The 26,276-nt window shown below is 44.9% G+C and overlaps 1 protein-coding gene across 2 annotated transcripts in view; it reads right to left on the bottom strand.

Annotated features, from left to right (window-relative positions):
* Nucleotides 1-26,276, bottom strand: part of etv1 (ETS variant transcription factor 1) — a 186,729-nt gene that overhangs the window by 57,459 nt on the left and 102,994 nt on the right. For both annotated transcript variants that reach the window (XM_085988389.1, XM_085988390.1), the window contains one exon: nt 4,489-4,557. In XM_085988389.1, coding sequence (XP_085844515.1) covers nt 4,489-4,557 — 69 coding nt within the window. The remainder of the gene's footprint in view (nt 1-4,488; nt 4,558-26,276) is intronic.

Raw genomic sequence — 26,276 nt, forward strand, 5'->3', positions numbered from 1 at the left:
GGTGGTGATAACAGGAGGCGCCAAGGAGGCAAATTTCTAGGCCGTAATATATAATAAAAAGTAGGGGAGTATTTACATCTTGATAGCCTCTTCTATGGACATTAAGGGACCACCTTCAGGAAATCTCCCTATTTCTAAGGTGGAGCTGGGTTTAACCTTGCCTGTCCCTTTAAAAGTCTAACTGACCAGAGCAGAAATCTGCACCATTACTTTCCACAGGGCTTCTCCCAATCATCCACCATAACTTTGGCGGAAGAGCCACAGAAACCCCAGAGAAACAGCAGACGATCAAGAGAACCCCAGTGAAATTTTAAACCCCTAACTTGTATCTGTTCAACTACTCCCTGTGTGGAAGTGCTGTAAATAGGCTTAGCTTGAGAAAGTTTGTTTCATAAAAAGATGCTGCTCCTCATTGGTAAGCTGTTCAGTTGTGATTTGTTGCTGTTTTATGAAGGTGATATTCGAGCCAATTAGTTGCAAGTGTCACATATACTTTGCATGTGTGACACTTTCAACTGTGACACTTTGAGAAATGATAGGTGTGATAGATAGATGGATCTTGGCCATATTGCTATAGACAGTTTATAATCACATATGGATACATAGGATCTACATTTGTAGATGCTCTATACAGGGAATGAAGCACTCCTGTAGACTAAATATGCTATTCACAAAGATTATCAACAGCACATCCTGCTAGAATTATTTTCTACCAGAGTAATTTTAATTTTGGGAATAGTATTGTATATAATTCCCTCTCCTGAAGCACTGTCCCCTCCCTTTGAAACCTACCAACATTACCTACACCTCAAAAAAAAAATTCTCGACCCCTCTGGTCTCACCAGCTACTACCAATGTCCAACCTCCCTTTCTTCGCTAAGGTCCTTCACTGTGTTGTCATCTCCCAGATCCACACCCACCACTACCGCAACGTCACTTGAATCCCACCAATCAGGTTTCCGCCCTTCCCACAGCACTGAAACACCCTTAAACAAAATCTCGAGTATTTCCTTCTCCTTTTGTTCTAACACTGGCAGCTATGCTTTCAGTCGTCTAGGTCCCACGCTCTGGAACTACACCCCTCCATCTCTCTCTCCTCCTTTAAATCATCCTTAAAATCTAGCCGTTAGTCCAAACCCACCTGATCTCTCTTTGGCTTGACATCCATTTTTCCTTAAGCCTCGGGAGGTGCCTGGGGGCATTTTTCTATGTTAAAAGCGCAATATAATCACACATTGTTGTATTGGCGTGGCAATACTGCCAAGATAAAAATATTGCCACTGCCAGCTAGCCCTACCCCTCTCCGGGAGAAAAATATAACACAGCATTTCTCAGATGTGTATGAATGATACTTCAAATCCAAATTTAACAATTGATGTCTTTTGATCAAAGTCATACCTAACAATGGGAGTTTACCATTGGAAGGATTAACTCTCTGTAGGCCAGTTTTGTGGGGTAAAAGAACAAGGAAAATGGCCTAGCAGAATATAGCTGCAGAATGCATCAGAAAATAAATTGTTTCCATCTCTTAAAATCATATGATGTGTATTTATTAAAATATTTCTATTGTATTTGCAGATGATACATTTCTGGACCTCCTCAAGACGGGAAAGTAGTGCAAAGAAATAAATTTATGTGCATCATAAATAGAACTGAAACTTAACACTAACATTTTGGCAAACACCCATGTGCATCTACGATTGTGTCTTTTTTTCTTTTCCGAGTGCATCTATGAGGTGCACCTCCTCAAGAACAAGGAGTTCTTGGTGCAGTTGTACAGGGCCTTGGTGAGACCACACCTTGAGTATTGTATGCAGTTTTGGTCGCCTTATCTGAGGAAGGATGTTCTTGCCATGGAGGGAGTGCAGCGAAGATTCACCAGACTGATACCTGGGATGGCAGGAATGACGTATGAGGAGAGATTGGGTCGATTGGGCTTATACTTGCTGGAGTTTAGAAGAATGAGAGGGGATCTCATTGAAACTTATAAAATTCTAACAGGACTGGACAGACTGGATGCAGGAAGGATGTTCCCGATGGCCGGGGAGTCTAGAACCAGGGGTCACAGTCAAAGATAAGGGGTAAGCCATTTAGGACAGAGATGAGGAGGAATTCCTTCACCCAGAGAGTGGTGAACCTGTGGAATTCTCTACCACAGAAGGCAGTGGAGGCCAATTCATTAAATATATTCAAGAAGGAGTTGGATATATTTCTTAAGGCTAAAGGGATCAAGGGATATGGGGAGAAAGCAGGGACAGGGTACTGAAATTGGATGATCAGCCATGATCTCATTGAATGGCAGTGCAGGCTCACGGGGCCGAATGGCCTACTCCTGCTCCTATCTTCTATGTTTCTATGTTTCCTGTAGCTTCAGCAGAGGTAGAGGCAGGCTGCTCACTTCCCTGCTCTGACTGCTTAGGCACTTTTGGCAGACATCCTCTGAGTTTTGGAGCCTGTGAGGGCCCCGCCAAAGACTGCTCCTCCTGCAACTGTGCAAGGGCAGACTCGGCCATCGGGATCCGAGGAAGCATGTGGGGCTCTGACTAAAGGTGCGGCAATAGGGGAGAAGTGGGAGCACTTTAAGCAGAGCCCACACTTCCATGTACCCTCTCACTATCAACCCTCTCATGAGCTGGACACCACCTTGCTGCACAGCATTGGGGCCATGAATGCCCAAGTCTATGTTGGTACCCCTCTTAGAGATGAGGGCAATGAGCAGCTGCAATCTGTTGTTCACAGCAATCATGTTCTCATTCGACTGACGCATTAGCTGCTCTGTGCAGGTGGCCATGAAACAGCACATTGTCGCCATCGCCTGCGATATGCTGATGTTGGAGATGGACTCCTCCATTCTCTGTACAGTCACACACATCACGGCTGGAAAAGCTGCCAGAGCCCCGCGCATTTTTTGCTGCTCCTCCAAGATCACCCTCTTTCTGGATGGCGCCCGAGGCTCAGCATCTGCAACCAGCTGAGCAGAGCCGGGAGCATCCTGTGCCCTCTGGCGAGGACTCTCCACTGCTGTCCCTGTCTCCACCATCTGCTGATGCTCACTTGTGATGTGTACGACACGAGGTGATAACACTATTCTACATCTCGCAGGACACACTGACGTGTGCGTATCTGCGCTGGTGCTGGGTGTGCTTGGGGCTGCTGACGGTGCTCCCTCAGGGACTGGAGCTTCCTCTGAGGAGTCATCTTCCTCCTCCGGCTGGACAATCGAGGGAGGGGGGCACTTGATGGACCAGTGGGAGAGTAAAGACATGAATTAGAATTGTTATTAGAATATGTAACGTTACCATTATGCACATGATATTTCACTGGCTGCTGACATCAGTCACCATGGGTTGACTGTTGTAGGCCGTGTGGGATATTTAATTTTGTCACCAGGTTGCTGGGAGGTCCCCCTTTCGCCATCTCCTACTGCCATCAGCTCACTCACTCCAGTTATTTTGAAAGGCTCCTCCTCTGCAGGCGTCAAATTTATATGTTTAAATTGAAGGGCCACCTCCGATTCTCTGCCTCTCCCTGTTGTTCTGGGCTCTCTTCTCCTGCAAGGAGGGAAAGAGAACTTTGAGTGAGAGTGATGGAATAAGTGTAAGGGATGTATGGGTTACATTTGTAGAAGGTGAGAATGAGGGAGTAGCGTGACATTACCAAATGGCCTCCTTCTGTGGCGTTACTTTGTAGAGTTGCATTAGGCTGTGGTGTCAGTGGTGGTTCGTCAGATGGGGATGTGAGTAGGTGCATAGACAGTGAGGGACAGCTGCATCTGCAAGCTAGGTTGGTGTGAGGAGTGATGTACATGAGTAGGCTTTGGAAGGTAGAGTGATGGGGTAGGCATGACACGCACATCAGGATGTAGTCGAATGTGGCCTTGTACTCACCTTTCCTGACCTCATGAGATCATTAAATCTCTTCGGCATTGAATCCAGGAGCGGCTGACAACACCCCTACTGCTCACTTCTTGGGCAATCTCCAGCCATACCCTCTTGCTTTCTCTGCTGCTCTTTTCCTGCCGCTGCCAGGGAAGAGGACCTCCCTGCGTGCTCTGACTCCCTGGACCAGGACTTCCAGGGTGACATCTGAGAACCCGGGTGCAGCGTTCCATCGCTGTGACTCCATCTTTGCTTGCACCCTCACAAATCTCTGCGATATAGACCATAGCCACCTCTCCCGACCAACTTTATGCTTTCTCCGACAACCTTCAACTGGGATGTGTGCAAGGCTCCTTTAAATATCTGTGCTGAAAATGAGTCATCGGTGATGTAATCAAACCCGCTCCACTTAATTTTCCGGGAAACCCGCATGACTGTTTCAATTGAAGTAATGGAGTTAAACGCGCAGTGCAGCACGCACTGTTGAAATCTTCAGGGTGGCGACCCGCTACCCGGCCGCTCGCACCCACACCGACTCCAAGGTAAAGATTCCGGCCTATAAATCCTATTTATGTCACGGTAAAGTAAAAAAAAAAAGAGATTCACTTACTGTCAAACTTTTCAGGAACTACACAGGTGTCATCATAAAAATGTCTGGGACCTTTTTCATACATGCAACCTGTGGGAACAGAAAAAAAAAGGGACAATTACTAACGACTAATTCACCTGTAGTCAGAAGTCATTTTAAGTGTTAAGGAGACATCGGGGTGGATTTCCCCTCTGGAGAGATTTCCGGGCGGCTGTCCGGATGAAATGAGCCGGACGGCCACCTGGTAGTCTCACCGGGAGGCCTAGTCTATTATGAGGAACGGGCCTTATTTGCATTGGGCCGCAACTGGAAACCGAGCACTCTGGGGCAGTCCGGCGGCAATATCGGCAACCCAGCCGACCTCTGGCTAGGCTTCTGGGGGTGGGGTCCAATCTACAGGGAGGGCGGGGGATGGGGTGGCGTGGGAGCCAGTGTGGAACCATCTCAGCCTGGGTTTGTGGACCCTGGAGGATCATACCCTCCGATGTTCCTTCTTCTTCCACAAATATATTAACGATCTATATTAACGATTTGGAGGAAGGGACCGAGTGCAACATATCCAAGTTTGCAGACGATACAAAGATGGGAGGGAAAGCAATGAGTGAGGATGACATAAAAAACCTGCAAAAGGACATAGACAGGCTAAGTGAGTGGGCAGAGATTTGGCAGATGCAATATAATGTTGGAAAGTGTGAGGTTATGCACTTTGGCAGAAAAAATCAAAGAGCAAGTTATTATCTAAATGGAGAGAAACTGCAAAGTGCTACAGTACAAAGGGATCTGGGGGTCCTGGTGCATGAAACACAAAAAGTTAGTATGCAGGTGCAGCAGGTGGTCAGGAAGGCCAATGGAATCTTGGCTTTTATTGCAAGGGGGATGGAGTATAAAAACAGGGAAGTCTTGCTGCAGTTATACAGGGTATTGGTGAGGCCACACCTGGAATACTGCGTGCAGTTTTGGTTTCCATATTTAAGAAAAGATATACTTGCTCTCGAGGCGGTTCAGAGAAGGTTCACTCGGTTGATTCCGGAGATGAGGGGGTTGACGTATGAGGAAAGGTTGAGTAGGTTGGGACTCTACTCATTGGAGTTCAGAAGAATGAGAGGCGATCTTATCGAAACATATAAGATTGTGAGGGGGCTTGATCGGGTGGATGCGGGGAGGATGTTTCCACTGATGGGTGAGACTAGAACTAGGGGGCATAATCTAAGAATAAGGGGCTGCCCTTTCAAAACTGAGATGAGGAGAAACTTCTTCACTCAGAGGGTAGTAAACCTATGGAATTTGCTACCCCAGAGAGCTGTGGAAGCTGCAACATTAAATACATTTAAAATGGAGATAGACAGTTTCCTAGCAGATAAGGGAATTAGGGGTTACGGGGAGAGGGCAGGGAAGTGGACGTGAGTCTAGATTCGGATCAGCCATGATCCTATTGAATGGCGGAGCAGGCCCGAGGGGCCGTATGGCCTACTCCTGCTCCTACTTCTTATGTTCTTAAATGCGGGCATTTTCTGGGACTGATTCTATAATCAGGCGCTCCCAGTAAGGAGCAACACTCACAGGAAGCACAAGTTGGGAAATCAGTTTTCTGTCATAATGCACAAAATATTGAGGGCTGTGGGCCCACGATTTCCCGACCTGCGCTCCTTGCAAGCATTGCTCCTCACTGGGAGTGCCTAATGACACAATAAGCCCGCGCAGGTCCTCCATGGATTACAGCCACTATGGTGCAGAATCATATTTCCAAAGTCATATAACAGAGTGCAAACCCTTTGGGCTCATGTAGCTTATAGCATTGACTTGCAAAGCCTGGTTGGCCACATGGATTCCATCTATATTGCACTGGGCTCTTAGGAAGCCAGCCAGATGGTGAAAGTTCAGTGCCCTCTCCACTTGTAATGTCCTTTCCACAGGGCAAGAAATAAAGGTGTTTCTTCTGACAAATATGACAGGTACAGTAGCCTGGTGGTTATGGTACTAAACTTCCAACCCAGAGGTCAGGAGTTCAAATCTTACCAAAGCATGTTGAGAAGCTAAATTCAAAAAATGAGCATGAAAGCTATCGGATTGTCGTAAACCCAATGGGTTCAACTAATATCCTTCAGAGAACGGAACCCTTGTCGAAGGGGTTAATCAGTACACTGGTAAAGTAAACTGAAACTAGCTCAGTGCCATGTAGGGCACATCAAGACTTCCTCCATGTAAACAGGACATTGAGCAAAAATGCTGAGATTGTAAAATATTTATTTTATTGCAATGTTTACGTTCCGGAAGTGCTTGCATACCCCCTATTCAAAACACACATATAACAGTCACACAAATACAAAGCCCACAAACACACACACAAAAAGCAGAATAAAACAAAATAAATCTGGTTATTGACTGAAGAAACTTTAAAAGTTCACAATCATTTCCTTCCAGATGAAGTATCAAGTTTAAAGTACAATGTTTTGACGTTAACTTTCCTGCTAAAAGCAGATTTCTAGGTTCCATTGTAAATTGAGAGATAAACAATTGTGAAGGGGGTAATTGGAAGTTGTCAAATTTATGAAAACTAGCTTTGAGCACGAGTCATTAGGACATCTGCATTCTTGTAGATGATTGATATTGTTCAATTCCATGGCAAGTAGTTATTCCATGATTTGTTGTAAATCTTATAATGACAGAAAAATAAGCATACAAATTGTGAAACAGGCTATATTACTGATTATGCCACACATGAGATCGTCACTAACTAGGAAATGTTTTGAATATATATTTCATGGAAATTATATCATAATGAAGAACTAATAGTTTTGTAAGGGAAAAACATTTCACAGTAATGTCACCAGCAAATGAGACCTGAATTTATAATGTAAAGGTAATAATCAAATTGTGGCCTAAACAATGTCTGATATAAATTCAACATCACACCCTTGCTTTTACATTCAATGCACTTATGCATAAAACCCAGCTCTTTTTAAGGCTTTATCTACCTGAACTCCTACCTTTAACCATCTATCGGCTAGAAATTCATTATAGCCCAGGAATGGGCAGTATCTTTAGAAAAGTTTGAGAATTAGTGCTTTAGACTGCATGCAAAATTAATTCACACTGCTCAAAGAAATGATTGGGGTGCCAAATCAACTCTTAAAGGTCTAGCCCAATGTCGTTACATTCAAAGGGTGGACCAATATCGGGTACAGTCTAAGCACAACTCATCATTGCCACAGGCTCTTCCCAGTACTTAAAGGGGAGGCTCATTGATGCTGCAGAACCTCATTCTCAGCTTTGGGGGCTGTGCAGCTGCCTCAGCAAGGAGAAGCACAACAAGGAGAAGGAGCAGGGGGGCTGAAGCAGGTGTGCTCATGGTAGATCCACCTCAGTCGGGTGGTCAGGGTGATTGAATGCTTCAACAAATGCTACATACCACCATCTGTACCACAAGCTTAACACACTGCCTAAAGCACTACACCCCCAGCACTCACCCACCAACAACCTCTACCTACCAGCACTCGCACCCACATCTCACACATTGCACAAAATGACAGATTCAACTATGGCAGGCACAAGGGTCATTAGTTATTAGAATGAATGTGATATGTGTGATATGATTATGCATAAATGTATTAATGAAGTTTGCAATATTTTGTGGTCTCTCTCATTTCACCTTTGCACCCAGGAGGACACTGTGATATGGCATGAAACAGGGATTGTATGATGGGTGTGTGGTGAGCAAAAGGGATCTGGGGTTTAAGTCATCCTGCAGTGAGGCTGGAGGTTTGTTTGGAGGAGGTGGCAGAGTTCTGTGACCACCACCTTGGTGATGCGGAGCTGTCTAATACACTGCTCCTCGCTTAATTGAAGAACATAAGAAATAGGAGCAGGAATAGGCCACCTGGCCCCTCGAGCCTGCTCCGTCATTCAATAAGATCATGGCTGATCTTGGGCTCAAAGCCACTTCCCTACCCGCTCCCGATAACCCTTCACTCCCTTATCTTGCAAAAATCTGTCCATCTCCACAATAAATGTATTTAATGACCCAGCCTCCATGGCTCTCTGGGGCATGGAATTCCACAGATTTACGACCAGCTGAGAAGAAATTCCTTCTCATCTCATTTCTAAAAGGTCGACCCTTTATTCTGAATCTATGCCCCCAAGTTCTAGATTTCCCCACGAGGGGAAACATCCTCTCTGCATCTCCCTTGTCGAGCCTCCTCAGTATCTTATATGTTTCAATAAGATCACCTCTCATTCTTCTAAATTCCAATGAGTATAGGCCCAACCTTTCTTCATAAGTCAACCCCCTCATCTCTGGAATTAACCTAATGAACCATCTCTGAACTGCCTCCAACGCAAGTATATCCTTCCTTAAATAAGGAGACCAAAACTGTATGCAGTACTCGAGGTGTGGTCTCACCAATACACTGTACAGTTGCAGCAGGACTTCCCTGCTTTTATACTCCAACCCCCTTGAAATAAAGGCCAACATTCCATTTGTCTTTTTCATTACTTGCTGTACCTGCATGCTAACTTTTTGTGTTTCATGCACAAGGACACCCAGGTCCCTCTGAACTGTAGCATTTTATAATCTCTCTCCATTTAAATAATAATTTGCTTTTTTATATTTCCTGCCAAAGTGGATAACCTCACACTTTTCCACTTTATACTCCATCTGCCAAATGTTTGCCCACTCACTTAGCCTGTCTAACTCCATTTGTAGGTTCTTTGAGTCCTCTGCACAACTTACTTTCCCACCCATCTTTGTATCATCCGCAAACTTGGCTACATTACACTCGGTCCCTTCATCCAAGTCATTAATGTAGATTGTAAATAGTTGAGGCCCCAGCACCGATCCCTGTGACACCCCACTAGTTACAGTTTGCCAACCGGAAAATGACCCATTTATCCTGACTCTCTGCTTTCTGTTAGTTAGCCAGTTCTCTATCCATGCTAATATATTACCCCCAACTCCATGAGCTCTTATCTTATGCAGTACCTTTTATGTGGCACCTTATCGAATGCCTTCTGGAAATCCAAATACACCACATCTACTGGCTCACCCTTATCCACTCGGCTTGTTACATCCTCAAAGAACTCCAACAAATTTGCTAAACATGATTTCCCTTTCATAATACCATGCTGATTCTGCTTGACTGCATTATGATTTTCCAAATGCCCTGCTACTGCTTCCTTAATGAAGGACTCCAGCATTTTCCCAACGAAAGATGTTAGGCTAACTGGTTTATAGTTTCCTGCTTTCTGTCTCCCTCCTTTCTTAAATAGGGGTGTTACATTTGCGGTTTTCCAATCCGCTGGGATCTCTCCAGAGTCCAGGGAATTTTGGTATATTGCAACCAATGCGTCCACTATCTCTGCAGCCACTTCTTTTAAGACCCTGGGATACAGGCCATCTGGTCCAGAGGACTTGTCGTCTTTTAGTCCCATTATCTTACCAAGTACTATTTCCTTAGTGATAGTGATTGTCTTTAGTTCCCTGTGGTCCCTTGGTTATCCATTATTGGGATGTTGTTAGTGTCTTTTACCGTGAAGACCGATACAAAATATTTGTTCAGAGTCTCTGCCATTTCCCCATTGCCCATTATTAATTCCCCATTCTCATCCTCTAAGGGACCAACGTTTACTTTAGCTACTCTCTTCCGTTTTATATACCTGTAGAAGCTCTTACTTTCTGTTTTAATATTTCTTGCCAGTTTACTCTCATAATTCATCTTCTCTCTCTTTATTATTTTTTTAGTCATCCGTTGATGGTTTTTTAAAATTTCCCAATCCTCTGGCCTCCCACCAATCTTGGCAACATTGTATGCCTTTGTTTTCAATTTGATACCATCTTTTACTTCCTTAGTTCGCCACGGATAGTGCTCCCTTCTCTTAAAATCTTTCTTTCTCACTGGAATATATTTTTGTTGAGAGTTATAAAATATCTCCTTAAATGTCCGCCACTGCATTTCAACTATCTTACCTTTTAATTTATTTTTCCAGTCCAGCCAGTTCTGCCCTCATGCCATTGTAATTGCCTTTGCTTAAGATACAACTTTCTCACCCTCCAACTGAATTTGAAATTCAACCATATTATGATCACTCTTTCCTAGAGAATTCTTTACTATGAGATCATTTATTAATTCTTTCTCATTACACAGTACCAGCCTACTCCCTGGTTGGTTCCATTACATATTGTTCTAGGAAAACATCCGGGATACACTCTATGAACTCCTCCTCAAGGTTACCATGGCTAATTTGATTTGTCCAATCAATATGGAGATTAAAATCACCCATGATTATTATGTACCTTTTTTACAGGCCTCCATTATTTGTTGATTTATACTCTGTCCAACAGTATTGCTACTGTTCGGGGGCCTGTAGACTACGCCCACCAGAGACTTTTTCTGCTCATTATTGTTTATCTCCACCCAAACCGATTCTACATCTTGATCTTCTGAGCCAATATCACTTCTCACCACTGCACTGATCCCATCCTTTACCAACAAAGCCACCCCATCTCCCTTTCCTTTCTGTCTATCTTTCCAAATTGTCAAATACCCTGGAATATTCAGTTCCCAGCCCTGGTCACCTTGCAACCACGTCTCTGTAATGGCGATCAGATCATACCCATTTGTATCTATTTGTGCCATCAACTCATCTATCTTGTTACGAATGCAGTGTGCATTCAGATATAGAGCTTTTAACTTTGTCTTTTTACCATTTCTCCTTGTTTTGGCCCCATTTTCTGTTGCACTCTTATTTTTAAACATTCTGGCCTAGAAATTCAGTTTGGGCCCGCCAGCTGGTTTGCGCGCAAAAGTTAGCGCTGGGCGGGGAGCCATTTGCGACCGTCAGAAATTCAGTTTTTGCGCCCCAAGTCGGAACCGGGCGCTATTCCAGGGTGTGGCCACCCCCGCTTGGGGCGCTGAAACTGAATTTCAGCGCTGTAGGTGCCGCTGCGCCACCCGATGCGGTGCGGCAGGCTGCGGTACTGCAGGCCTCCTCCTTCTCTTAAGGTGAAGGTGCCTGCAACGGGGAGATCGCTGCTGGATTGTGCCGGCAAATGAGCCCGGCACCACGGAGAAGTGCCGGGCTCGCGGAAAGCAGCCGGCAATGCCGCGGGGGGGTGGTGGAGGAGGCCGGGGAAGGAGGTGCGGGCAGGCGGCCGCCGAAAAGCGGCCGGCCGCACCTCCACCTTTATGCGCCCCACTAAGGCTGCAGTAAGGCCCTGGTCTCCGGATGTAAGTAGCGGCCGCCACGGAGGAGGCGGCGGCAACTGAATATGGGATTTGGGCCGGCATCGGGGCGGAACCGGGGCACTGCGCACACCGATGACGTCATCGGTGCCGGCGCAGCGCTACCGGCTACCGCCGCCATTACCGCAGCGCTGAATATCAGCGCGAACTCCTCTATTGGCGCAAAAGCCCTCTTTGGGCGAAAACTGGGCGCAAAGCCAACCAAATTTCTAGGCCTCTGTCCCTTCCTGTCATACTCTGGTTATTATTTCCCCCATCTCTATCCTGCTCTATTGTTTTCTCATTTCTCATTGACTTTTTAAATTCCCGCTCATCTGGACCCTCCCCCCACACTGTTTAGTTTAAAGCCCTCTCTACAGCCCTAGTTATTCGATTCGCCAGGACTCTAGCCCCAGCATGGTTCAAGTGAAGCCCGTCCAAATGGAAAAGCACCCTCTTATCCCAGTACTGGTGCCAATGCCCCACAAATTGAAACCCATTTCTCTCATACCAGTCTTTGAGCCACTCGTTCATTTCTCTGATCTTAATTACCCTATGCAAATTCACTCGTGGCTCAGGTAGCAATCCAGAGAAGGTAGGAGAAGTGCTGTCGGAATACCCTCAGAGGGTAAGGCCTCCTGGTGAGAGCCCTGATGTCCCTCCTCATCCCTCAGTGCACATGCTCCTGTATTTCTGGCTGCCTACGCTCCCTCTGCCGTAGATCCGGGAGGGCGAGGTGGCATGGCAGCACAATCCCCTTTAATGTTGCCAAGTGTAGCAGTTTGAATCTTTGAACAATAAATGTAGTCACTTTGCACTTGCCAGAAGACTGCTGATAAAAAAAGCTTGAAATTACTCATACAAACTGCTCCACTGGCTGAAACTAACAAGAAGCCACTGAAACTAGCCTGCCCTGACAGCTGCGATGCCTTTAAATAATGTTGCTGGGTCTGGCTTCCATCAGCTGTGTGCCTGTTCTCCATGTCACTGTCTGGTCGAGGCGCAAAGGTAAGTGGTGAAAATCAATTTTGCAGATTGGATGCCCAGTGAGCGTTGCACACTCACTGATGTCACGATCTAGCAGTGGTACCTCGTATCCGCAGCTCAACGGGGGGGGGGAGGGGGTCCAGGTTTGCTGTGCGTTGCTGGACTCACCTTGCCCCGGCGCTTCTGCATCAGCGCCCCATTAGCGCCAGCTGCTTTAGTGCCAGCTGCTGGGCTAACGGGAGGCGCTAACCAACTGAATTGTTCCCCCTATGTATCTACAAAAACAACTTGCATTTATCGAGTGCCTTTAACATAGTAAAATGTCCCAACGCGCTTCACAGGAGCGTTATGGAATAAAGTTTGACACCGAGCCACATAAGGAAATATTAGGATAGGTGACCAAAAGCTTGGCCAAAGAGTTAGGTTTTACACAGCGTCTTAAAGGAGGAAAGAGAGGGGGAGAGGTTTAGTGAGGGGATTCCAGAGTTTAGGGCACGGCTGCCAATGGTGGAGCAATGAAAATCAGGGATGCGTAAGAGGCCAGAATTGGAGAAGCGCAGAGATCTCGGAGGGGTGTAGGGAGGGAAGAGGTTACAGAGATAGGATGGGGCAAGGCCATGGAGGGACTGGTCAAAGACGTAGGTTTTCAGGATCGCCTTAAAGGTGCACCCTGAGATATCTCTCCTCTTCTATCTTGTTAAGAATCTTTGCAATTGAATTTCCGTGGGGGTCCTCCCGATATTCTGGCATAGCTTGGCAGAATATCCACAGAAACTCTGGAGAAAGGGCAGATCAAGTTATGGCAATGAGGGGAACTCCCGTGGAAATTAATGGCTTTAATGTTTAGAATATGCCTCCTTTTGTTGGTCTTTTCCCCAAAATATGTGACTTCATGCTCATTTTCACTGAACTGCATCTGCGACTTAGATGCCCACTTTGCCAGCCTGTCTGCCTCCCCTTGCAATCTCCTGCATTCTTCCTCAGTCCACCATGCCCCTGATTTGGGATCATCAGCAAACTTTGATATTGTTCCTCTTATGCCTATGTCCAAATCATTATATAAATGGAAAACAAAAGAGACCCCAGCTCAGATTCCTCAGGCACACCACTACCAAGAGCCTGCCAATCAATAAACATCTACTTACCCTACTCTGCTTTCTGTATCCTGGTCATTCATCTGTGCAGCTACATAACCCTTAATACCACTTGCCTTAACATTGTAATAATTCTCCTCTGTGGCATCTTATCAAATGCCTTCTGAATATCCATATGTTCAACACTGCATTCTCTTTATCTATACACTGTGAATTCAAAAAAAATTAAATTAGTGAATCCATGCTGACTATTCCTAATTAGTTCATGGCTTTCCAAGTGACTGGTAACTTATTCCATAAATCTATTATTCTTTGTGGCTTCCCTGTTTACTTTTAATGTACTCATTTTTAATTTGTGACCCTGGTATTTGAACCCTTTTTCAGTGAATAAATTGCTGGCATCAACCATGCCAATCCTCTTCATAATCTTGAAAACACGCCTTACTTAGAAACAGCGAATGTAAGTGTGCAATGAGAAAAGGTCGTTTGCCACACTGTGCCTAATCCAACAGATGCATGTACAATGTGCAAAACTGTGAACTCTTCACAAATGTATTCATTTTTCTGAGGGAGATGAATATAGAAAGATAATGGGCAAAATTTCCTTGGGCCCAACAGTGGATCGCCAGCAGAAGTTGGCCAATGGAGATGCAAATTCTGACAGGACACAAAAAAGCAGAGGCTGCCGCAATTCCGCTAGATAGCTAATGCTCGATAGGGTCTAGGATGAACAGAATCTCCATCCGTTCCAAACATGGCCCATGATGTCAGAGAGGGCAGGGCAGCAAAAGGAATTTCCTATGCTGGGAATTTCCTTGGCCCTAGCCCAGCAACACTCAAAATCTAATACACATATCAGCCAAGGGGTGGAAGTGGGGTCCACCGGGGTCTCCAGCCCAGGGTCCTGGCTTGGAAGGTTCTGAAAACTCTTAATTTGACAGTTTGAATCAGCCTTCCTATTCATTTGAGCTCACACTTTGAGGGGACGGTCCCCACTGACTACCCATGCAAAAGACCATCTAGCACTACATTTCCTAACACCCCCCCCCCCAGCAGATGCCCAAGATGCACCCACATTGACACGGATGCCCACCGAAGCCTTGCAAATCAGTTGACCCCATCTGACATTGAATACTCTAGCAAGGTAAGAAACAGATTTCAGTGGAGCCCGCTTTACTGCACTTACACAGGTGGAGTGAGTCCAAAGGTTTTCAGGCTAATATTTCTAAAAAGATAAACCTGTGAAATTTCTCACTACCTCCTGAGAGTAATCAAGGGAACATTCCAGAATATCAATCTAACCTTACTATCTACATTGAACCCTGATTTGTTGCATTCCAGATAACATTGTCCCAACATACCAGAACCATAGGGATGCACAGCACATTTCATTATCTCTATCCATACTTTGTATGACAAATCTGGATCTTCCCCGGACAGTTCCTTCTTAAAGGATTTATAATTACATGGCAGTTACAACTTTTGATGCCAGTCTAATTCAGATATGGAAAATATAAATGTGGTTTAATACCTAATCTCGTTTGTGAATTTTGTATTCTGTCTTCTACCCCATAGACTTTCTAACTGGGGTCCCTGGGCCCTAGAAAGGATATCAGCTGAGGAGAAGGGGAGCGGGAGGGGATCCGCAAGATCATCAGATTGCTGTCCATCTGTCATGCGATTTCTTATTTTACTGAATTTGTTGACTTACTGGTACATTATTTCAGCTGCTGTATGTTTTTGGTACTTTGGGTAGCTGACACTGTTTTTCAGGATTTAGGACGGGGGTGGTGGGGGTTAGAAACATAGAAAAATAGAAGCAGGAGTAGGCCATTCGGCCCTTTGAGCTTGCTCCGCCATTCAATATGATCATGGCTAATCCTCTATCTCAATACCATATCCCCGCTAAGGGGTTCCCAAGATGTGTCGAGAAAAGTTTGAAAATCACTGCTCTAACCCTACAATCATAGTTTATGTAGCATTTATTAACAGATCTGCATTTATAGCTATTGATAAGTCTGCGGATTTATAACAAGCGTCTGTGGATCACCTACCAAGCTGTTCATCATGTATGGTACTAAAAACATTGGAAAACTTTGAGTAAGAAAATTTAAACAATTTAAAAACAATACTTAGATGCGTTTATTTAAATGCCTGTTTGTTTACTGAGGGTGCATTTATCAGAGAACTGAGATCAGTTAAAAAAACGCACATGCAATGCACAAGGCCACCTGTAACATGCAACTGTGTTGTAAATTCTCTCTGTGGCATACACACTCCCATGAGCTCATTTCTAACCCTGATATTTACTATGATCCAGAACTTGTGGTCCTGATGATGGTGAACTGGCAGTTCGCCGTCATTTCACCTTTGAGACTGACCGCAACTTCAGGATTTAATGCATGCACAGCCTAACATGTAAATCCTGAAGATGCGGTCTGTCATTCACTGCTCCGCCACAGGCTGCGCTGTGCCCCCCTCCCCCACCACCCACAGAGCCGGCAATCAGTCAAATCACTAATCTGATGAAACCTTCCCCTTTTCCAAACAAATATCGCTGTTAGAAACCCCATAAAAAGTTAGACCCATTCAAACGCGGTGTAACTGAGTTTTTAACAGTGATCTGAGTAAAAACTACTGATAAACAACCATTCTGGCCCTGAAAAACTAATTTTGTTGGTGGAATGTCAAATTTCTCCATTAAGTTAAAAATTGCTAGATTTTAAAATGAATTAAAAAACATTTTTTTTTAAGTTTGTTCATGATATTTCAGCTTGTGTATGTCCCAATCTTTATTTCGCTCTCTGTAAAAAATTTTAAATGTGATTGTTTGTTAGTGCTTTCTATTTCCTGGTTCTCGGTCTGTGAGAATTTTGCATTTTGATTGGCTGCTCAGGCAGCTTGTTGATGTTATAGCAGCTTGCACTATGGGATTCCCACTAAACTACACTGATTTCAACTGCAGGTCGGAAAAGCCAAACTTCTCGCCACAGAGATCATGAGAGCTTTGTGGGAAGCTTACCTCGGGGCCAGCGGCAGACGACTTTGCTTCACCGCTGACCAGAAATTACGGGCCAATGTTGCAGGGAGCTTGCAACACCTTCTATAAGAGTCAGATCCCCTCATATCCTCAGAACCCCTAATAAACCTTGAATAACAGTGCAGTATGACAATCCAAAGTTTATTTGTAATCTAGAACATGGTTTTCTGTCCAGTATTTTTAAGTGGATTTTAAACTGTGGGGACTAAATGCCCGAACCCCCAGCATGTGCTCCTGGTGGATGAGGCTTTGCACTGGGAATGCAATTTTTATACAATTTGTTTATATCAGGCATAGTTAACTACTTAGAAACACATATATCAAACATTTTCAAAATAAAGAAGTGCCTATAGTGATCTGCTAGGCCAACAGACATAACTGCAGAGTATTTTTCTCTCTAATTTGTTCTCTTCCTCTCTTGAAGTTAGTGACTAATGCCCAGGTACCAAAGGTACTCGATACCCTTCAGTACTTTGTCCACATGCGTCATTTAGACAGTGAGGGTTGACAGGTCTTTTGATCATGGAGGGTACCATGACTGAAACCAATCATGTCTGCACCCAACCTCCATACAGAACGACTTTCCAACAGAGGTCACTTGACTGTGATCAAGAGCGGCTGCCCTGGTTGATTTTGTCCTCACTAGCTCAGGGTTGCTGTGGCCCAACCATCACCTTGGCTGAGATCAATATCCACCAGGGGCTGAAATGGGACCAATGCCTCAGTACTACAATAAATGGTGAGAAATTGAGGAAGATGACGAGCAGGTTTGATTGAAGAAGAATGAAAAATTGAAGGGCTTGTCAGGCCTAATAAGCTTTTTGTGTTGCTAAAAGCTTTGATATTCTATAACCATTTCCAATGATCAGAATTGGGTATTATTGGGTACTAGCCAAGCTATCCTGAATCAGTATTGTGCTTATACCTGTGCTATCACAATGTACATAAACAAGATTCATATTGATAATAATTGTGGGCAAAATTAAAAGAAATATCTAGGAATTCCTGTGGAACTGGGGCAGAGTGGAACTATTGTCTGCTCCATGGATGCATCTCTGGCCCAGCCCCAGATTTCAGGGTCAGGGGCTTTAACATATTCTTTGTGGACAACTGCACCATCTTTGACGCTACTGGGGTGCTCACCTCACAGAGGGGAGAAGGAAAATTGCTGCGGCTCCTTGCTGTCATTTAAATGGGCTAGCTTGCCAGCTGAAGATTCATGAAAAAAATAGTATTTAAAACATCTGAGCTTAGAAATTTGTTGGCGCTGTGACCATTTTACAGGCATGAAATGGGCGCCCAAGTGTCCAATATGGCAAGCGGCATGAGCATGCACATTCCATGCCGTAAGCGTGCTGCCTGCCATAATGGTAAAGGTTTCTGCATAGGTGTCCAGGCCGTGCCTGAAACAAGTTCCTTTTGCAAAATTAATTGGCTACTGACTGCAGCATACTCCCGAAAAGTGAGTTTTAACTTTTTTACTTACCTTATTGTGGAGCTGGGGGGAAAAGGAGTGGTTTTTACTTTCTCAATAGTCCCTCCTCTTCCTTCTGGGCTTGCAGCCATGATGTGCCCAAACCTAGAGGTGCCCCAACAAACATGTGGAGGGCTTGTGCTGGGAACCTCCCTCCAACTGGGGATCTGAGGGTGCCAGTAGCAAGCCAAAGAGAACCCCAAAGATAAGTTTTAAAATTGGGCTCAAGGGTATTCTGGCCAGAAGACTCTGTAGTCAGTGGCCAGCAACGCAGACGTAGGCCTCTCAGGCCTACAGCTGTACTCCTGTTTCCTGACAGTAGACCCATGCAGGGGTCAGGCCTGCAACAGGAGTGTCCCTGAGCCATGTTAACAGCCCAATTAGCATCTGCCCCTGGACACGCGCAGAGCTGCTCCTGTTTAGCACCAGAACATGGAAAATCAGCCCCAAAAACTATTAAAAGAAACCTTATTCTGGCTAAAAGTAGATGAAGAACTATTTTCTGGCTGCATACATTTATTAACTTCTGATTTTCTAACACCAGTGTCAGAGTTTAATCGGCAAATCCCAGAGATTATATGATAAAAAAATGAGCATTTTGAAAGTTGCCAAAAGATATGCTACATTGAAAGGGTTGATCCAGGGAGCAATGTCTCAAGCTGCATTATCACATGCCTGTTGACTGACATCCTCAGGGGAGAACTGGTAAAATTAATTTGAAATAGTACAGCAGTTTGCACCAGGAAACAGACTCGAGTCAAATTGAACAGAAAATGATTTTATAACTGAATTAAATGTTATCTATCATAGTTAGATCAATACACTATACACAATCTACAGGAGAATGCTGTCAAGCTCATCAAATAGTCATCACTGAGGCACAGACAGCGTGCAGAATGGCAAGAAGTAGAAGTATTCCATCAGAATGAAATTGCAATGCAAAGACGGGCTCTTTGCTGTGCAGTGGTGGGACGTGGGTCAGTGCCAATTTTAAACCCATACGGCCAGCTTGTAATGTCAGCTGGGCTGTGATGGCAGGGCAAATTGGAGGCAATCATCCCTCCAGGCTGTTCTCATGGGCCTCGTAGTGTCGTTGGCAGAAGCTGGGATGTGGGCTGCCTGGCTGTCCTCTCAGCTGTGAAATGGGACAGGGGAGATGGGGCAGCAGTGGGACTGAGCACTTCCCAGCAGTAAAAAATGTATCAAACTAAAAAGTGTATATTTTTTTAAAGCTATAATAACAAAAGATACAAAGCAATAGATTTAGAAGAATTAAAAACTCAACTTCAGTTCTGCTGGAGTGAGTCAGGAAACCCTCTTGCCTCAAGTACATGGAAAGGCAGTTAGGCACTTCTGAAAAAAGCAGCAAGAGAGCACGAGTGAGAAAGGTGGCAGCAGCAGAAACTTTCCAATAGCACCAGAACAGTAAGAACAGTCACACAAACAAGCCGACAGAAGCATGATGGAAACAATACCATTAATATAGGGTTACAGATTAATACAAGAAGACTAAATTAAGGGGAGGGTGAGGGGGCATAATAGGCAGCTTGATACTTTAAGATAAAAGAGAAGTCAAAATCAAACAGAAACTAAAGTATTTATAAAAATGTTGTTTCTTCCAAAAAACCCACATTGTTTATTTATGGGGAGGTGCGGAGGGAGCGGGAGAACGTGTGTGCGGGTGGAATCCCACAAATCCAGGGAACGCGAAGGTTCTGCTGAATTTAAAGGCAGGACCCATTATCATTTTTTCATTCCGTTTCCCGCTCGGCCAGATTGGAGATAGTCCCCGGCAACTGGGAAAGATTGCGGGACAGTGGGGGCTGGGGGGTGGTGGCGGGAGGGTGGAGGGGTTTGGACTGGCAATCGGGAAGGAGGGAGGGAACGCAGGTTGGAGAGGGGGGAGTCGACATGTTGTGCAACAGGTTACTGGCGTGGGAGGGTAGTTCGGCCGATCGTAGCAGCGAGGAGAAGCCGAGATCGGCAGAAGGTTTGCCGGGGGAGCCGGGGGCAGCACTCCTGCTCTTCATGGCACACAAGCAGTGCTGGAAAAGCACTTACCTCCTGCAGCTGGCTGCTCCTAGCTCCATTATGCTGCCGGGTTTCCCGAGCTCTGCAAAACCCAGTCGGCCAGCGTTAAATTTAAATTAGGCTCTCAACTGCACTGTGGGAGCCTGATTTAACTATTATAATGAAGTGCCCCACCTCTCCAAGACAGGACACAGACACGGGTCACAACATGCTGCCGTATAAATGGTGGCAGGAATGCGGCGGGTTGGTGCTGCGTTTCGCAATTTTTAATTTGTAACCCCCCCCACCCCCTCCTGCCCATCATGGGGCGCGGGGTTGGGCTAATTCATTTTAATGCATTCCCCTTAGAGTTCATGATAAAAATTAGATTAAAACCACAACCATCTCTGTGCTGCAGTCTTTCTTTGTCTTTCCTTTCTAAGGCTGCTGAAATATCCTTGATATTTTTAGATACAAACAGCACCAGCTTGCACTGTGCCACCCTAGTAATATCTGCCCAACAACCCTATCTCCTTGTTGGAGCATGCCATGGACTATGGACATTCTTTGACTTGGCTGTTTGTACCCCACTACAATTCTTCCAAACCATCAGTGTTGGTTTGATGAGACATCTGCCCATGTTTATGATTGAACCCTGTTGGTTTGTCATCTAATACTCATAAATAAAGTATAAATATTATAACAGTGCTGTATTTCATTGGGCTTAATGTACTTCAGTATCCTCAAGCTTCTGAAATAAGACCATTTCGGGGGTGATAGACTGTAATGACACTGTGGGACAATAGCATGTAAATTCTTAAGCATTTGTCTGAAATTCCTCTTTCTGCTGTTTTAGTGGAGCCAATAACCCATTCATTTTAAACAGGTTAATGGCTCCACTAAGAGAGTGGAGTGACAAATTTCAGATGAACACTAAGTATTTGTACACAAGTATCCCATTGTTTCACTTCAGCGATATCTTTCTTTCAGGAAAAAAACAAGTCTATCTCCCCCGAAATGGTCTTATTTCAGAAGCTTGAGGGTACTGAAGTACATTAAGTCCAATGAAATACAGCACTGTTATAATATTTATACTTTATTTATGACTAGCACAGAGACTGCATGTACAATTAAATTTAAAAAACCATCTCCACAAATGATTATCCAATAAAATAAGTAACATGGTTAATTTGGAACATCAGTGTCATTCTGAACTTCATCAAAGTAATGGCTGAGCTAATAACATTACTTCTAATTAAATTGCCTGCCTTCTCCATTTTGACCAGATCTAATAAAAAGCAAACAAATGAGATTTAACATTTACAGTAATAAATTACACTAAATGCTGTACTCAGACCCCTTCAGTATGCACAAAAGACCATGCCAGCCTTCTCAGAATGACTATGCAGTACAGAATTCAATTCAGACTGTGCAGTATCCCTTGGAGAACAGCTGCAATTATTGCTGCTATCAGTATTAACATCACTAAACTGTACAGCTCTGTACTGATTTCACAACAATTTAGTGAACTTGAACACTAAGGCTGAGATTTTACCTTGACCCCAAGCCACTGGCACGAGCTCACACCCAGCCAGAAAACCGCTAAACCGTGAGTGCGCTGTCCCTCGATTTTCCATTCATCGATTTCAATGGACAAAAATTTAGAAGCAGCGTCCCCATGATTTTATGATCCAAGTTGACTGCGTGTTAGGCCCTGGCAGTGGCGGAAGATCTTGGAAAGTTTACCCCTAGCAGTTTGAGTGCTGCATCAAGCATGAGGACAACATCCCATATGTAGTCAGGGGTGGAGTGACAGGAAGGGAATTTTTAAATGTATATCAATGTAGACACTGGAAAAATAAGTAATTCAGTCTGCTGAGGGCACTTCATCACTGAAGACCTATTTCAACAGCAACTTATACTTTCCCTTCATGCTTTACAGATGCATCAATGGCCCGAGAAGGAAGTAGGCCAGAAGTTTGGGAAGGTGGCTCAAGCCACAGAAAAATATCTTCGTCCTTGTTTTCAAGTCACTCCATGACCACACTCTTCGCTTCTATGCAACCATCTCCCAGCATGCTTTCTGTGCATGATGACGACAGCACGGGTGTGGGGAATGTTGGGCAACTGTGGGGCAAGTGGAATATTCAGCTTGTTACCGATGGTGAGCTTGCTCTACCCTGAGCTGAATGTCAAGCCCCACATCCAGTCTCTCACCATCTTCCCCATATTGCCTGTCCGATTCAAGATGGCGACCGAGGTGTTCCGGGGCTAAGCGCTCTCCTGCTTCGGACGGCCCGCACCCCCCGCCGCCCGTTCCCGATGCCGGAGCGATGTGTTCGGCGAGTCGGGCGGAGGCAACGCAGCAGCGGGAAGCGGCAGCAGCAGCCACGAAGACCCACTTCGGCACGTCGCCCGGCAGCTCCTCATCATGAATTTCTGTTTCGGACTAGGAGGAGGGGAGCCGGGCATGGCGGTTGGGAGCCGGACGTGAGCGTGAGAGGCAGGCCCCGGGCCGTTGCAAATTTGAACCGGCGACAGTGTGGGAAGCTCGCAGTTCGAGGGGAAGGAGGAAGAGCCGGGCATGGAGACCTGAGGCCAGAGGGTGAGTGTGAGAAGAAGGACACCATATTGTGGAGCCGGCAACAGGGAGGAGTCCGCGGAGATGGAGTGGCTGATGGACATCGCGTTCCCACTGCCATTGGACGCAATTGAATTGACTTTTACTGAACATGGCGCTGTAGAATAGTGACGTGTCTCTGTGAGCTCCCACAGCCTATTGTGGAAGTGATCGGGGAGTAAAAACATTCCATTGTAGTAATACATATGGCAAATAAAATTGATTTGATTTAATTCCTAACTCACCACATCGCATCAATACATCCATCCATGCCTTTGACAAATCCTGACTGTTGTGCCTTCCATAAACTCCAGTTTGTCCAAAGCTCTGCCACTCATATTCTGTTTCACAGGTTTCGAGTGTTCTCAAATTTCTAGACCTGTGAGCCTCAGGCACTGATTCCATCCCCCTTCGGGGCATCTGAGGCATGCAATTCTTCATGGGAGCTTCAGTCTTGGGAGTGTTAAGCTGGAGAAAGGTTTGGCTGATCTCTGACTTGTGGTCTGTCAGGCAGTCAGAGAGAATGGTGGGAGTCAAGGGTGGTGGTGGAGACTTAAGGTTGGGTGTCATCAATATCCATACAGAGCTGGATAATGTCAGCTTGTAAATGAGGATTGGAGCAGCCAATGATTGAGCCTTGGGGCATTTTGAAGGTGACCATATGGGCATGGGAGAGGCCTTTGGAGATGAATAGTTGTTTTGGGAAAAGTTGGGCAGTGCCATGGAGGCGGATCACAGTGGAGATGTGGTGAGAGGGATGGAGTGCTTGTTTGTCTTGAAAGTTGTAAAGAGCTTTGGGAAAACAAGAAAGGATAGTGCACCACGGTTGCAGTCAGCTGGGAAATCAGTGTTGACATTGACAATCTCTCAGTGCTGTGGGCAGGACAGAAACTAGAATAAAGGGAAACAAACAGGAAATGGTGGACGGGAACTTTGCAAGATAATTACAAATGAGGAAGACATATGGCCCACTTCAGTTCATTCGACCAGAAAGACCTAACATCCCTCCATTTCAGCATCCAATTGTTTTTGAAATTATTCTAGGGTATTCACCTCCACTACTCTATCTGGAAGTCTATTCTATATATTGATCACTCTTTGTGTGAAGAAGCACTTCCCGATATCAGCCCTAAATTTGCCTTTTACTGGTTTGAAGCTGACTACTCTCACAATTTAGTTTAAAGTAATTTCCTGGATCTACCTTTACATACCTGTATAAGATCCTCTCAGGTGCTTCCTTTCAAGACTAAAAGGCCTGCTTTTCTTAAGTCTTTCCTCACAACTTAAACCTTTAACACTAAAGATCAGCCTTGTGGTTCTTCTCTGCACAGCCTCTAGCATTTGAATGTCACCCTCTGTCTCAATGACTAGAAATGGACACAGTACCTGAGGTGTGGTCTGACTGAGCACTGCACAGTTTGGTCACAGCTATATAGATGTACATCCTATTGGTTTTATTGATGATTGTGTTCCTGGGTGAGTACAATATGTTTGAGGGCCTTCGAGAGAAAGGGGTTAGACATAGAACGCCAATCAGAGAGAACAGTGTGGTTATCAGTGAGTTTTATAAAAATAAGAGGCTTTTGAGATGGGAATAATGCCCGAGGAAAAGTCCTGATTTAAAGCTTTTTTGAATGCATCAGCTCCCCCAATGGTTCATGGGTAAATGCACCACATGGAGAGGCCTTTTCTCATACAGATCACAAAGGTCCCAGGTTCAATCCCTAGCCTGTGCAAAGTTAGTTGATCTAAGCCAGGGTGATGATGACTCACTACATTTGCCCTCATGATTCCTGAACTAAATGGGGACAAAAATGTCATTAGGCTTCCCACGCCCGATTGCTATCCAGTGGGCCTGCGGGAAATGAGATCACACACAGGCTGTTGGCAAATCGTAGTTGGTGGAAGACAAAGTGCTGGTGAGGGATCGAAAAAGTTTAATAAAAGGGTGGCTTAATTCACGTGCCTCATATGTATGCTTGTGGCCACTTATAGAGCAGTCTTAGATCGCCTGCTTGCTCTATTATTCAGGGAATGGTATATAAAAGGATTGAAAGAGTTTTTAAGGACTTAGAGAGCTACAGAAAAAGTGAGGCAGAGAGAAAGGAGAGGATAGTCTCTAATCTATTTTATGATGATCGATTGTGATCTTCATGGCAGGGTAAAAAGAGGAACAGAAATATCACAGGTTTTCGACCAGGGCTCAACATGTTACAGTGTCAAACAGAAACAACAAGGTTCTGAATTGCACATTGTCACATCCCAATATTCAGCTTTTACTTTGTCATTTGGATTACAGGCTTGATTTGCATTCATCTCAGTTTTATTGCTGCCAAAAAAAACCTATGTTATCAAAATTACATTGGCTGGGCTCAAACATCTGAAAAAAAGACATAGCCCAGACAACCTGTGATACTTCACCCGCTATGAGTAGACCCTCCAAATAATTGGGATGGAGGCCATTGAGGAAATGTGTGAAAGAAAGCTTGATGGCTTTGTGCTCCAGCCCCACCCCAGCTAAGATTGGCTTCAACATCAGATTTTTTCCAGCTGCTAACACTCTATCAGTGACAACAAGCAGCTACATCCGCCTCTAGGCTGTAAGGCACCATGGTGGCCTTGCTACTATCTGCACAGTCATTGGCCACATTCCCTGTGCTAACAAATGTTCCCCTTCTCTTTATGGCTGAGCTTCCCAAGATGATATGATATGATTGGGATTACGGAAACATGGCTCCAGGGTGACCAAGGCTGGGAACTCAACATCCAGGGGTATTCAATATTCAGGAAAGACAGGCAAAAAAGAAAAGGAGGTAGGGTAGCATTGCTGGTTAAAGAGGAGACTAACACAATTGTAAGGAAGGATATTAGCCATGATGATGTGGAATCTGTATGGGTAGAGCTGAGAAATACCAAGGGGCAGAAAACGTTAATGGGAGTTGTATACAGACCCCCAAACAGTAATATGAAGGTTGGGGATGGCATTAAACAGGAAATTAGAGATGCGTGCAATAAGGGCACAGCAGTCATCATGGGTGACTTTAATCTACATATAGATTGGGCTTACCAAATTACTAACAATACTGTGGAGAAGGAATTCCTGGAGTGTATACGGGATGGTTTCCTGGACCAATATGTTGAGGAACCAACTAGAGATCAGGCCATCTTAGACTGGGTATTATGTAATGAGAAAGGAATAATTAGTGCGAGGCCCCTTGGGGCGGAGCAATCATAATATGATAGAATTCTTCATTAAGATGGAGAGTGAAGTAGTTGACTCAGAGACTAGGGTCCTGAATTTAAATAAAGGAAACTATGATGGTATGAGGCGCGAGTTGGGTAGGATTGATTGGGGAATGTTACTCAA

The sequence above is a fragment of the Somniosus microcephalus genome, chromosome 5 (genome assembly GCF_052327205.1).
Source record: "Somniosus microcephalus isolate GS21.2 chromosome 5, FLI_Smic_1.0, whole genome shotgun sequence".
NCBI classification, from domain to species: domain Eukaryota; kingdom Metazoa; phylum Chordata; class Chondrichthyes; order Squaliformes; family Somniosidae; genus Somniosus; species Somniosus microcephalus.